The sequence below is a fragment of the Aspergillus tanneri genome (assembly GCF_003426965.1).
Source record: "Aspergillus tanneri strain NIH1004 chromosome Unknown AapTan_8_pilon_pilon_pilon, whole genome shotgun sequence".
NCBI classification, from domain to species: domain Eukaryota; kingdom Fungi; phylum Ascomycota; class Eurotiomycetes; order Eurotiales; family Aspergillaceae; genus Aspergillus; species Aspergillus tanneri.
Genome location: NW_022984635.1, coordinates 3,217,209 through 3,229,960, shown reverse-complemented (window position 1 = coordinate 3,229,960; position 12,752 = coordinate 3,217,209). Strand labels below are relative to the sequence as shown.

The window sequence follows — 12,752 nt, the reverse complement described above, 5'->3', positions numbered from 1 at the left end:
CCCCCTGGTACATGCCTCCCCCATTGCATGTTTGCCCCGGTGCGTGTTTGCCCTGGTGCGTCTTTGCCCCGGTGCGTGTTTCCCCGGTGCGTGTTTACCCCGGTACATGCCTTCCCCGGTGCGTACCTCCCCCGGTGCGTACCTCCCCCCCCGCGTGCCTCCTCCTGGTGCATGCCTTCTCCCGGTGCGTACCTCCCCTAGTATATATCCTTTTACGGTACATGCCTCCGCGGTGCGTACCTCCCCTAGTATGTATCCTTTCCTGGTATATTTATCCCCCCAGTGCGTCCTTCCCCCGGTGCGTACCTTCTCTTGGTTCCCTGGTATATACCTCTGCCTAGTACGTGTGTCCACCGCTGTTTATATCCCTATATTATATATGCTCTGCATGTGCTCCTATATTATATACACTTATTAGTCTAAATAACAATTATAAATATATTACTGTTCTTGCTACACTGTATACTAACTAGTTATACCACAAACCCCGTGGATCCCTCCAATTCTTTTGCAGATCTGCCATAGCCAGCAAAATAATGCGAATAACTGGCTGTGCTGGCCTTTGGCTCCCTCCGTGGCCTGCCCCAAAACTGCAACACTTGCATGGTGTTGTTTGCGTCCACCCCGTGTGCTGCTGCAACCGGCGCTGCCATAGTGGCTGGATCTGCTCCTCCCACGGGCCGTACAGTATTACAGCTGTCATGGGGACCAATATATCCTTATATACACACTCGGTTTGTGTTGGATGGCCATCTAGTACCTCCCATCGTCGACAGATCGTCTGCGGCATATAACAGCGGTAACAAGCGGTATATCTAGCGAATGGAATCTTATACTGGCGAACTAGATTAACCCATGCCTTGGCTTTGTCGCTTTTGGGCCCACGACAAAAGTATAACTCGTGTTCGTTCCGTTCCCGTCCTGCAATGGTGCAAATATAGCACTTTTTCTGCCATGGTGCTATCTCGTTTTCAATAGTTTCCTCGTCCAACCACTGCCGTGCATCTTGCACCTGGTGTTGAATACGGGGCGCTGCATGGCGCTGGTCTTGCACCCGTTGGCGCTGGCGTTCGGCGATACTAACCGTGGGCGTGGGATTGGGGGCGATATTTTGCGTGCTCTGTGGTATATAACATGCGATATTACTTGAGTTTCAAATGATTCTGTACTGTCATGGGATTGGGACCGGCGTGTGGGATTTGGCGCGATATTCTGCGTGCTCTGTGGTATAATATGCGATAATGGAAATAATTCGCCACTACCATGGGAATGGGGACTGCCCGTAGCGCTAATCTCGCGTGGTGGGCTTGTCGTGCTGGCGAGATCGTCCATGCGGGTGTCCGGGGAATATCTGTCCGGGGACATGCAAACCGACTCCTGCGCGAGCCAATCGGCGTCACAGCCGTCACAGAGTGCCTCGGTGGAATCAATATCCTGACAGTATCGGCGCGTATAGCCATTCACTGTTTCGTCCATGTACGCGTCCAATACAAACCGTCGACATCCCACCCCGGGCGCCACCCCGAGGTACTCGTCCACCAACTCGCGATCCGCCACGGCCTCTGGCGTCTCCGGCGTGGGCTCGTCCCAGCCCTCGGGCTGGATAATAATCGCCTCGCTGCGCTGGCTATCCCGTCCGGCTCGCCCACTTTCCTGCCCGTACTCCAACAACGACCGCGGTGTTCCAATATGGATAATACTGCGAATATCGGGGATATCCACACCCATGCCCAATGCACTGGTGGCGGTAATTACTCGCGCCTCGCCCCGGGTAAATCGCTGTAATATAGATGGCTTGTCAACCTGCTTGCTGTAGTACGCCTCGCACGCTAACTCGCGTGCAATCTCCACTACCTGACGGACCACATGGCCGTATACCACCACCTTGCCATCCTTGGCGCGCTGGATTCGCTCGCGGATAAACGCGAGCACCGGCTCGCTGGTAAACCACTGCATGGAACGCCGACCCAGCTCGGGCCGCCACACGCGATACGCCACGTTGGGACGGCTTGTCCGGTCCCGAAATATATGGACTTGCTCGCGGGAATACTCCATGCGCCGGAATAACTTCGCCTCCAACCGCGGCGGCAACGTGGCAGTTAATAACACCATCTGGGTTCGCGCGTGGTTCAACCGCCCCAGCTGTCGCAACTCGGGTCGGAAATCCGTTTGGTCGTTTAATATCACATGGCATTCGTCGATCACGATCCGGTCTAACCGGCGTGTTTGCTGCAACCGGTTAATAAACGTTTGAAAATCCTCCTGCACCGCGGATTCCGGTGTGACCAGTACAATTGTCGCTTCGTCCGGTGGCCGTCGACTATCCCATTCAATGCAGGATATACCCAACTCGCGACAGCGCCGCACCATATCGTTCCGCAATGATATTAATGGCACGACCACAATGGTAGTACCACTGGGCTCGGCGAATGCAGGTAACATAAACAACATGCTTTTTCCCCTCCGGTGCGCATAATGGCGACCACCGGGCTCTTGCCGTCCTGAATGGCGCGCAACGCCGGTGCTTGACGCCCCGGAACTGGATATCCTCTTGCCCGGTCATGTGCTGCAACGTGGTGCGCATATCTGCGATATTTAACCGGTGACGTCGGACCACTCGGCCCTCCTCGGCTTCGTCCTCCCATGGTGATCTCTTTGCGCTTCCCCAACGGGCTGGGCTCCGCGGCGGATGCAAACCCCAAAACCGGTGCCAATCGGTGCTGGAGAGTCGAAACATTGCACGGCGATGTGCCGTGGTCCCGGGCTGCTCCATAATACCACGGCCGTACACTCCACCCGCCAATTGGGATGAATGCGCCGCCTGCAAGTCTGCAATATGGCCTAACCACTGCTCCTCGTCCATACCCTCCTCGGTGTCGGCGTTTAACACAGCCTGCGCCAAGTCTCTCTCCTCCTGCATGTTGCTGGCAAACGCGGCAGTGGGTCGCAAAATCGTCGGCTAATCCCAATGGCGATATCCCGATACCACTGGATATTAATGGCTTCTTTTAACCGGGTCTTGGTTTCGCGCTTTAACACCTCCCGGAACCGCTCGGACGTCCATTTGCGCCGGGTTCCGGGGTCGGGGCCCCATAAAAACGCATCTTCGCGGATCTGCGCTGCGTGCGTGCCCTGCGCTGTGGTGCCCTGCGCTGCGTGCGTGCCCTGCGCTGTGGTGCCCTGCGCTGCGTGCGTGCCCTGCGCTGCGTGCGTGCCCTGCGATGTGTACGTGCCCTGCGTTGCGTGCGTGCCCTGCGTTGCGTCCATGCCCTGTGCCGTGGTGCCCTGCGCTGCGTACGTGCCCTGCGATGTGTACGTGCCCTGCGTTGCGTGAGCGCCCTGCACCGTGGTGCCCTGCGCTGTGGTGGTGCTTTGCGCTGTGGTGGTGCTTTGCGCTGTGGTGGTGCCCTGTACTGCGCGTATTCCCTGCGTGCCCTGCGTTGCGTTCGTGCCCTGCGCTGTGGTGGTGCCCTGCACTGCGTGCGTTCCCTGCGTTGCGTGCATGCCCTGCGCCGTGGTGCCCTGCGTCTGCTTCGCATGCCATGCGCTTAGTTGCTGCACAAATGGTAATACCAACCATAAATACCACACAATTAATTCACCCACCTCCCGTGGCACAAATCGATGAATGATCTTTATATCGTTACTCGCGTAAAACCCCTTGTGGTACGCCGTCACCAACGCCACCATCCCGTCCTCGATATAGATATTGCGCTGTCGATTCGCCACGGTATTCACATGTTGAATACTTAATAACTCGGGTGCGCGAGCCGGCTGGCCGGATACCACGTGAACAAGCACTGCTAATTTCTCCTTAAATCGCGCCACGCGCTCCAGATACTGCGCCACCTTCGGCATGTGCAGCCGTCGGGCTTGGCGCCGGACGGTAAACTCCTTCTGCACGGCCGGCTCGGCCCGCAACCGGCCGATCATCCACTTGGGCCCCACCGGCCATTGCGTGCGCTGATCCCGCAAAAATTCCATCCCACCGTGGCCTGCGTGGGGTCGTCGTAGATCGCGTGCCATGGAATACTGGGAATGTCTTCCCGCGCTGTCACGCACAGTATGTCGCACAATATCTGGCGTGTGGCCCCGACCAATCCATGGACAAATCCGCGGAAATCGCCCATGGTAAATGTGATATGCTTGTATCCGAGCTCGTCGCCATGGTTCCATGTAATGTGCCCGGGCGCCGTGGTATTATAATGGATCTTTAACCCGTACGTGCGCCAATCCTGCAACGTTTGTATTGACTGTGGGTGCCACGCACCATAAACCGCTGCACCATCCACTCCACGTGCTCCTGGAATGTTTTCCCGCGATTCTGCCGGCGGATATTCACTATCGGTTGGGGATTACTGCTGGTAATGGGCGATGTGGGGGCGATGATGGGATGCCTTGCTCTGGTTGACTGTAATATCCCTCGTCCGAATAAATATCCTCCAGCTCGTCGTCGGCGCTGGCGAGCACCCACTGCGCGCAGTTACTCTTCTTCTGCCACACCGCGATAATCTCCTCGGGATTCGGATCCAACCAAAGCGCTTTCTGACAATTATAAAGCGCGCCACCTTGATCACACGCGATAAGATCGGGGATAACTCTCCGGGCCCCGCCATCTGTCCCGGCCCCATCCCAACACGGCCATGGCACATACAAGCACGCTCTCGTACTCATGGCTACGCTGCTTTTGGTTTAGCAACTCGATGCAAAACTCCAAACACGCGCCTTCGATCGGGGTCATGCGCCACGCTGCGTCGTCGTCCTGCGGCTCGCCGGGAATATCCCGGTGGGTAGTGGCGAGGTGCCATAACTGCCGCCATTTCTTGCGCTGCCGTGCTGTCATCCCGTACGGGGACTCGTCCATCCGTGTGGCGCCTGGGTGCGCGCGATAAACGCTAGGATTTGCTGCCATGGCTGCATATGCTTAACCACGCTCTCGGTATCCATATACGCCTGCAACGGTCGATATGGTGTTTGACCCTTTTCAGATCGGATGGCTTCAATGCAGATTGCCTGGCCGCTGTGCTGGACCACGCGCTGGCTCTTGCGCACGACCTGCTCCATGGCGGCCCAAATGTGGCGCACGCCCTGCTCCACGGGATCTGTGGGCTCTTCCTCGGGCGGCGCCACGCTGTCGGTTAGATCCTTTGGTGCGATTCCTTCTAAATACTCGGACCACCGGGTCATGCGCAGCCATGGGTTGGCGTCGGTAATATCAGATGCCTGAATTGTACTCGGCGTGGACTGCGCCTCCTTCCACGCGTTCTCTAGCTCCTGGACAGCAACCTGGATATCATCTGTGGGGATCGCCGGTTCGTCGTTCTCATTTGGATTGCGGATGTGAATATAATGCGATCCTTTGCGCGATGGGAATATCTGCTGGCATGTCACAGATATAAAGGATCGCTGCAGCTCAGCATCTGCACGCACGCGCTCGTCACGGCTTACTCGACCACCATGCGGATACTGGGACCATCCATGGGTGGTGCGCCAGTGCTTTCGCATATTCTCAATTGTTCTTCCTATGTACTGACAGCCCGGGGAATCCCGCCGACATAATAAACCATCAGGTTGTACGGGTATTCCAACCAACGCCTGGTCCAACTGATGGGGAAAATTAACCTGATCGGGGAATGCGCAATATCCTCCCATTGCATTACCTTCTCGCTAATCTGGACAGCATCGGCGTGTGGGATTTGATGGGCGCGATTTTTAAAATGGCGGAGAACCTCGGGGCCACACACCATGCTGGCATTGCTTGCAAATAATAACAGGTAACATATCAAGCTTCTCGAATATCTGGTGCTCCATGGCCGAAATTAAATTGTTTATTTAAACGCGATCGTATAACTGCAGTTGGGTGTGTTTACCTCTTTCCTAAATAATCCTGCAACCTGGCAAGTTTGGTGGTTATGTAATAACGGCTCGGTCGGCTGTGATACCCCAACAAAATAATTAAGTCGAATAATAAACATCGACCACCACCACAGTATTATATAACGGAATTTCAAGCTCCCATTTTGCCAAGTTACTTTTATAGGTGTCCTGCATCTACTATAAAAATTTAAGCTATGGTGGATTATGGGTTGTCGAGCTACCCTACGTTTATAATTTGGAACGACATATGTTAACGAGAATTCTGCTAGCCAATCAGCGCACGATCCTCGCCCCACTGTTATCCGACCCTAACCAGACTCTACCAACATCCGCCCCAGGCCTGTGGAATAGGGCAACACACTTTGATTGCAAATAAATAGAGAGAGATTATTGACCATTGGGAAATCGAATCTGATATAATGGGATCCCTCCGTGATGGAAACAGTTGTTGATAGGATACACGCTGAAGCGACTGCTGTAGCTCAATTTCTCGCGAAGCCCGCTGAGATTGGGAAACTCGTCCACCATGTGGATAGAGGGACCATTGGTGCGCCGTTCTCCAATGGTTGCGCATGGTGTTCATGGTTGATCCAATATACTGACACTGGTCGGGAGCCCGTTGACAGAGTAAGCCGTTTGAGTGACATGGTAAAATAGGAATCGGCTTATCCAAAACATGAGGAACCTGGATTGCTGAGCCATCCTGTTCGATATCTGGCAACTGGCGGATAGCCTGAATAATTGGGGTCACTGTCCGATGGGATAGATAATGCTGCTTTTTAGATGGCGCTCTACTTCATCGGGTCGCACAGCATACCGACATCGACGGCAAACTATGACTTTCAGCTGGGGAATGGGCTCAAAGCCAATAAATCCATATTCTTGCTTGTTGATCCCACACTGTTATCAGAGTTAACCTCTGCCAGATGACGAGGGGTCGTGGTTTCCTGGACATGGTGAGTGGTCACCGGAGAAAGAATAAACCGGTGCCACTGGGCCGACGCGCGCTGGAATGCTTCTTGGCGACTGGGAAGGAGACCTAATGGATACGTGTCCTCAACCGCGTAGATCTGATTATTGATATGGGAATGATGACCGGCCTGGGCGGCAAGGATATTATGGAGGACTGTCTCGGCGGACTGCAGGTCAGATCCAGTCATCTGGGGGCGGAGATGTTTCTTGGCAATGGCGATAGACAGATGGCGATAACTTAGGGTGGTTAGATAGGCACTGTTAAAAAACGGAGTCGACTGGCGTAGAAGATGTGTCAACTTGCGGGGCGGCGGGGAAACCGGCGAGGAAGGAATAACAAAGAAGTAGCAATCATGCTTGGCCTCCCGACGGGCCCGGGACTCCGGGGTGCTGACTGTTAAACGCCACCAGCATGGGACGGACGTGGATTAGATACGTTACAAGCAGCCGGCCCACCGCGGAGGGAAGAAATCGAGCAACGGGGGGTGGGTACGGACGGTCCGGCGGCGGGTCTTGTGATATTCGGTTACGATCATAACCTGGCCGTTGCTGAGAAAGATATTCCGCTGGGATGTCGCGGTATTCTGCCATTTAATGGTGAGTAGCTCCTTCTCACGACTGGTCTGGCCCCAGGTAACCTGAATCAGTAAAGCCAGTTTATATAGAAAGTCTTGAACTTTCTTCTCATACAATCGCATGGCCTGGATATCCCAGTGTGTCGAAACCTGCCGAAGCGGCCGCACGCCAGACGGTGGATACTGGCAGAGCAGGAGGAGAGGGATGCACGTGGGCCGCGCATGGTGGGGGCCACGTCAAGAAAGGAGAAGCCACTCCGTCTCTCACTGGGCACGTCGACCAAGTCCGCTAGCGTAAAGTCCTCAACGTAGCCCAGCAGGAGCTCCCGGTTAAAGAAGTCTGTGGTCGTGTGGATCAGGTGCTGGATCCAGTGACGGAAGTTGGTCATGGTATAGCCAGTGGGGTTTTGCCGGTAGTACACTGTCTCTTGGTCCGGAGACCAGGTGATCGAGGCTGGACGCACCTCGTGATACATCTGGTATATCCCATGGGCGGTCAGCCGTAAAATCTCCTCCAGTGGGTAAAAAGTATGCCGGACTCCAAAGGTGTAGTGCACCGCTGCGGCTCGTCGGACTCGGTTCCGATACTGGTCACGGACCGGCACGTCATTAATAAAGTGGTATGGCTTGGCGGGCAGTGCATACTCCAGCAGAAGCAGCCGTGAAATCCAGAGGATGGCAGCCAGGTCGCTGGTGTAGCTATATGGACCGGCCACAGTGAGATGGACAGGGTGAATCGCAAGCACGGCTGTTAGTGCAACTAGACTGCTGTCAAATTTGTTGCCAGTCTGCTGGATAGCACGAGTGCTAATGCTGCTTATACAGAGCGAAAAGACCATCTCATCCAGCCACCGCTGACATTCCGGTGGAAGCTGAGGCACGCCCCTCCGGCTCGTTCGATCTAGGTCGGCGCCGTCACCCATAGACGGGATCGGCGATTCTGTACTGGTCAGGAAGTCTTCTTCCTCCTCATCAGACCAATCACTCGATGTCAAATCGGTGTCGCTTATCTCGCCGGGGATGTGCCCCGGGCTCCCTAACCACGCTGCCCAGTCAGTAAGTCCGCAAATGGAAATAGGTGGTAGGGGATAGAAATCTTATCTTACCAGGTTCTGAGGCGGTATCTATATCCACGTTATTGTCCACATAGCCACTCTTGGTCGAATGCGATTCACTCTCTTCACTAGATATAGAGGGAGACCGAGATAAGTGGTTGCGTGGTTGTTTATTGTCTGGGGATAATTCGACTCTACGTCGTAGGGTCCGTCTGTATAGCACATAAGTATTCACGTAGGAGCCTGGCAGGACCAAGTGGCAGTGGGTTCTCGCCCAGCAGTGAAAAAGACCCGGGATAGTTATTACCTACCTGGTTTGAGAGGATTGAGCGTCTGGAGATGACAAGGGTGGAGTTATAGGGATACACACTGCAACCATTCTTTCAACACGTCGCGGTGAGGGGACCGGTGAGTTCTCACCGGTAGACACACTGCCGCCTACACGAGGATCGCGGAGTCGAGTGCCGGAGGCCTTCGTCGGAGTTAACAATCGAGCTTGGGAGGCTGTACGGCGATGGCCACGGCGCATTGGTGGTGGCAATGGTGTCGGGGTCACGCTCTCGCCGCGGCCGTTTGCGCACGGCAGCGGTACCCGCCCGGGAGTTGGCAGTGGTGGTAGATGATGTAGTCTGAGGTGTGGGAACAGGACTCGATATTGCAGCGAGTTCACCCAGGTTACCCGATCATAGGCGCGCTTAACTGCCTGCCGCCGAGCATCAGTTTGCTCCATTCGTTGAAGGAAGTGGCCCGCTGCGAGGGTTTCTTCCGGATGAGCCAGGTATGCCTGGAGGGTGTCCCAGATCCGGGTGAGATGCTCCCGCTCATACTTGTCCAACCGGAGGCCGAGGATCTCCGTGCGCTCTTGGTCAGTCAGAGGGGCTCCGCGTACCATCCAGGCCAGATACCGCCGCCATACGCGGCGATAGCGTTGGAGCGTCTTTGGCTGCTGCCGGTCGAGTTCCACCGCACTCAAACCGGTCTGCGATGAGCTGCGGAATAGACGACGGATTGGCGGATGGGTGGACGCTAAGCTGTCCAGGGCTCGGTTAAGGACCCGGTCAAACGATGCAATAACCAGGTCTAAAATGTTGACCGACATCTGCTGGATGCTCCCTGCGGGCTCATCTGGGACTAACTCCTTATCGTCCCATAGCGCTCCTGGCCAGAAAGATTGCAGACCTGGATGGCTCTGCAGCCGGCCAGGGTCTGGCGCGGACGCTTCGGCCAACACCCGAAGATAACGGCCATCCAGGAATCGAAGCCAGTCGGTCTGCAGCAGCCATGGTGTGACATCGTCCTCCATATGACGGGCCTGAAAAACAAAGAGCCGAGGATCCGGACGGGCCTCTTGCGCAGGGTGCTGTCGGTGGATCCCACGAGCCTCTAGGTGCTGAATTTCCCGGATCCATCGGGCCGTGTGGTTGCCAGTCAGGGTGGGGTTTGCAATGGTGTGGTCGGTCGTTCTATTGGCTCCGCGTCTACGGGCTTCGGGGCCAGGGGTCGCAGCGGTCGGACCGGTAGTTCGTTGGGTTTGATTCTCCGGTTGTCCTCTTCGCAGACGAACGTGAGCGTGGTTAGCGGTGGGCCGGACCAGGAGAAACGAGAGACGTACCTGTGACCGGATCAAGTTGGGATGGAGCGATCTCCGGCTCGCCTATTAGTATTGTGTCAGCAGCCGAGGAGGAGGGCGGATCTTCCGTGGTTTCCACTGGCATGCTGGCTGGTCGACCATGGTCCACGGGCGCGGTGGTCCAGAAGCGCAGGTATCGGCTGGATTGGAACCAGGATTGGCCTTGCACGCGGCGAGGCGCCCACGGAAGGCCGTCAGCACGATGTGCAGCAACCTGGTGTCTTTTACTTATCCGCTGAGACCGGGTAAGATGCCCGCAGTGACTGCATTCCCACAGATCGTGAAGCTCGAGCTCTGGAATCCGGGAGGAGCTGTTTGGAAGAGGCGAGAATTCATCATGGCTGGATCGGGGGTAACGTCGCGAGGGATCTGACGCAGGTGTCGCGCTCGATCCGCAATAGTCCGTAGCTGATGGACATCGGAAAGATGACGCTCTTTTAGCTGTCCGGTTATAGCAATTTTGCACCCAATACACACTATACAATTATATTCCTTCAGGTAGGTCAACAAACGGCGGTGGTTGAGACCCGTCGGGAAAGGCCACGGAAGTCCTGCGAGTTGCCATAATATCCGAACAGCAGTGAGTAAAAGAAATAAAGACGGTGTTATATTCTCCTTACATTAAATGTAGACTGTAAGGAACAGGCAGGTGGGAGTTTTTTTTTTTTTTTTTGGGGATCGAATCTCAGGGCAGAATTTCAGGGGGTGGTCTCAAGATTTCGTCTGTGGGGAAAATAATGGACAGATCACATTTTCCGAGTTGCTGCTGGAAAGGGGTTTGAGAAGAAGATGCGGTTCGAACTGTACAGGAGTAGGGAATGTCTTACTCGGCGCAGTGGATTTTCGCCAGTCTTGAGATTGTGGATTGAGGCAAAGTTGAACCTCTGTGTACCATACGGTCGCATTGGTCGGCTGGTTTGTTATATATATATATGTAGGGGTTCGATGACTGGATGCCCGACGCCAAGCCGGCTGAAGGCTCTCATGTTGGTTCGTTATATATATATATATTGGATTGAAGAACCGAAAGTATACTAACAAGCCAGTCAAGGGTCTTTCGCTACGACATCAGCTAGCCTAAGGATCGTGTGTAACAGATCCTTTAGATTCTGCAGTATATCTCGACATTGACTTACAACGGAGAGCTACCGAGGATCTGATTGATGATTCCAGAGCATCGTCTCCACAGGACTCAGGCGGACTACAAGCAGGCAATGACCACACGGGTCCAAAACGCAAAGATAGACAAATCGACACAAACGATAACTTGAAGTAAAAAAGCAAGGCCTATCGAGTATATATACTTAAGAGGAGATAAAGCACTGACGAGTTAATATGGTAACCAAGTTTCTCCGTAGTGAATGGCTTGCATTGAACGCGAGGGACTAAATGGAGCCGTCTAACTGCATGGTAATAGGTGTTATATATCTTCGTCCCCATCCAATCCTTCACTGTGTTGTGTTGTGTTCTGGATAGGAGATGTCGTAGCACTGAATAAAAGACAATGCAGTAAGTGCAGAACATCTGTCCAGCAAATCAGCGCAATACTCCAGCGCTAGATTGCTGAAAAAGTAACTTATCCGTGCAGGGCTGAGACGGGCCACCCAAGAGCGCTCTTTTGACTTACTCTCCATGGCATGGGCCTGTTCTGCGCCGGCACCTTAGTCGGGGAGCATCCCGATCGGGCGTCATATGTTGCCCAAACAATCCCTGTTTGTATTATAGTGGAGGACAGGGTGGTTTTCAACAAAAATTACGAAAATTACACCACGTAATTAGAGTCTCTAACGACCATAAAAATCCCAATACGGTATCAACATTAATTAGCAGAAGAATTCAATACAATAATAACTAATCGATATAAATCAACATGGTGTTGTTGCAATTTGTTGAATTGTGTCGATTTGTATCGACTTGTTAAAACCACCCTGGTGGAGGAACTAGAGGGACTGGCATGTGGCATTTGTATGGATAACGGTTATCTTAAGTCCTCGTTCGAAGAGGGAATAAACAATCAACAACCTTCTTACAAACCACGGAGCGCACCTGCGTAAGGGGAATGTTGTCTTCTCCCTGCCAGGCTGAGCTGTCTCAGAGTGTCTCCTTGACCTACTCCTTCGGAGTTCTACCATTGCCCTCTTATTCAGTATCGCTGCGTACATACCGGAATGGTTGGGCGCAGTCGCGATCGGGTTGCAGTGCTGAGTGGTCGGTAACCGGAGTTATAAGAGATAATCGGAAACCGGGGCGAAAATGTTACCGAATCAACGATCCGGATCGAAAACATTATCGACCGACGATGGGACCCGGGGTGGGTGGTATCGGGACGGCTCGGGAACTCCTGTTGGCGGACGATGGGACGGGAGCCGGTGTTGGTGGTGTCGGGACGGGCTCCGTTCGGCATTGGACGGTCGACGGGGATTGTACGGGTGGGGGGCGGGTCGACAGTCTACGGGGACTGTATGGGGGGACGGGTCTTACGTCAGCGACACACAGCGTACGTGGAGTGTCCGGGGAAGTGCGCAACCGGACCTCTGCGGGCCGCCGTATTCCGCGGGCAAAGGCCCGTAGAGTGTAGGGACTATCTATATACAGGGGCACTTGGTTCGCCAACCATCCTCACCGACCCTTTTGAATCTTGAA

General features: G+C 54.3%; 3 protein-coding genes across 3 annotated transcripts; all 3 read right to left on the bottom strand.

Annotated features, from left to right (window-relative positions):
• Positions 1-469: 469 nt before the first annotated feature.
• Positions 470-4,026, bottom strand: ATNIH1004_011626 (uncharacterized protein; the record flags this gene model as incomplete). The annotated part of the gene is made up of 4 exons (XM_033576188.1): positions 470-1,120; positions 1,147-2,320; positions 2,346-2,924; positions 2,987-4,026. The coding sequence occupies 4 exons, from the start codon at positions 4,024-4,026 to the stop codon at positions 470-472; spliced, it is 3,444 nt and encodes a 1,147-aa protein (XP_033422043.1).
• Positions 4,027-4,341: 315 nt separating this feature from the next.
• On the bottom strand, positions 4,342-5,747 carry ATNIH1004_011625 (uncharacterized protein; the record flags this gene model as incomplete). Its single annotated transcript, XM_033576187.1, has 4 exons — positions 4,342-4,545; positions 4,655-4,895; positions 4,952-5,604; positions 5,661-5,747. 4 exons carry the CDS (start codon positions 5,745-5,747, stop codon positions 4,342-4,344), a joined length of 1,185 nt encoding a protein of 394 aa, XP_033422042.1.
• Positions 5,748-6,668: 921 nt separating this feature from the next.
• ATNIH1004_011624 (uncharacterized protein) lies at positions 6,669-12,513 on the bottom strand (the record flags this gene model as incomplete). Its single annotated transcript, XM_033576186.1, has 9 exons — positions 6,669-6,710; positions 6,777-7,239; positions 7,291-7,487; positions 7,540-7,607; positions 7,693-8,469; positions 8,531-8,607; positions 8,791-10,027; positions 10,092-10,517; positions 12,270-12,513. The coding sequence occupies 9 exons, from the start codon at positions 12,511-12,513 to the stop codon at positions 6,669-6,671; spliced, it is 3,531 nt and encodes a 1,176-aa protein (XP_033422041.1).
• Between the last annotated feature and the right edge of the window lie 239 nt (positions 12,514-12,752).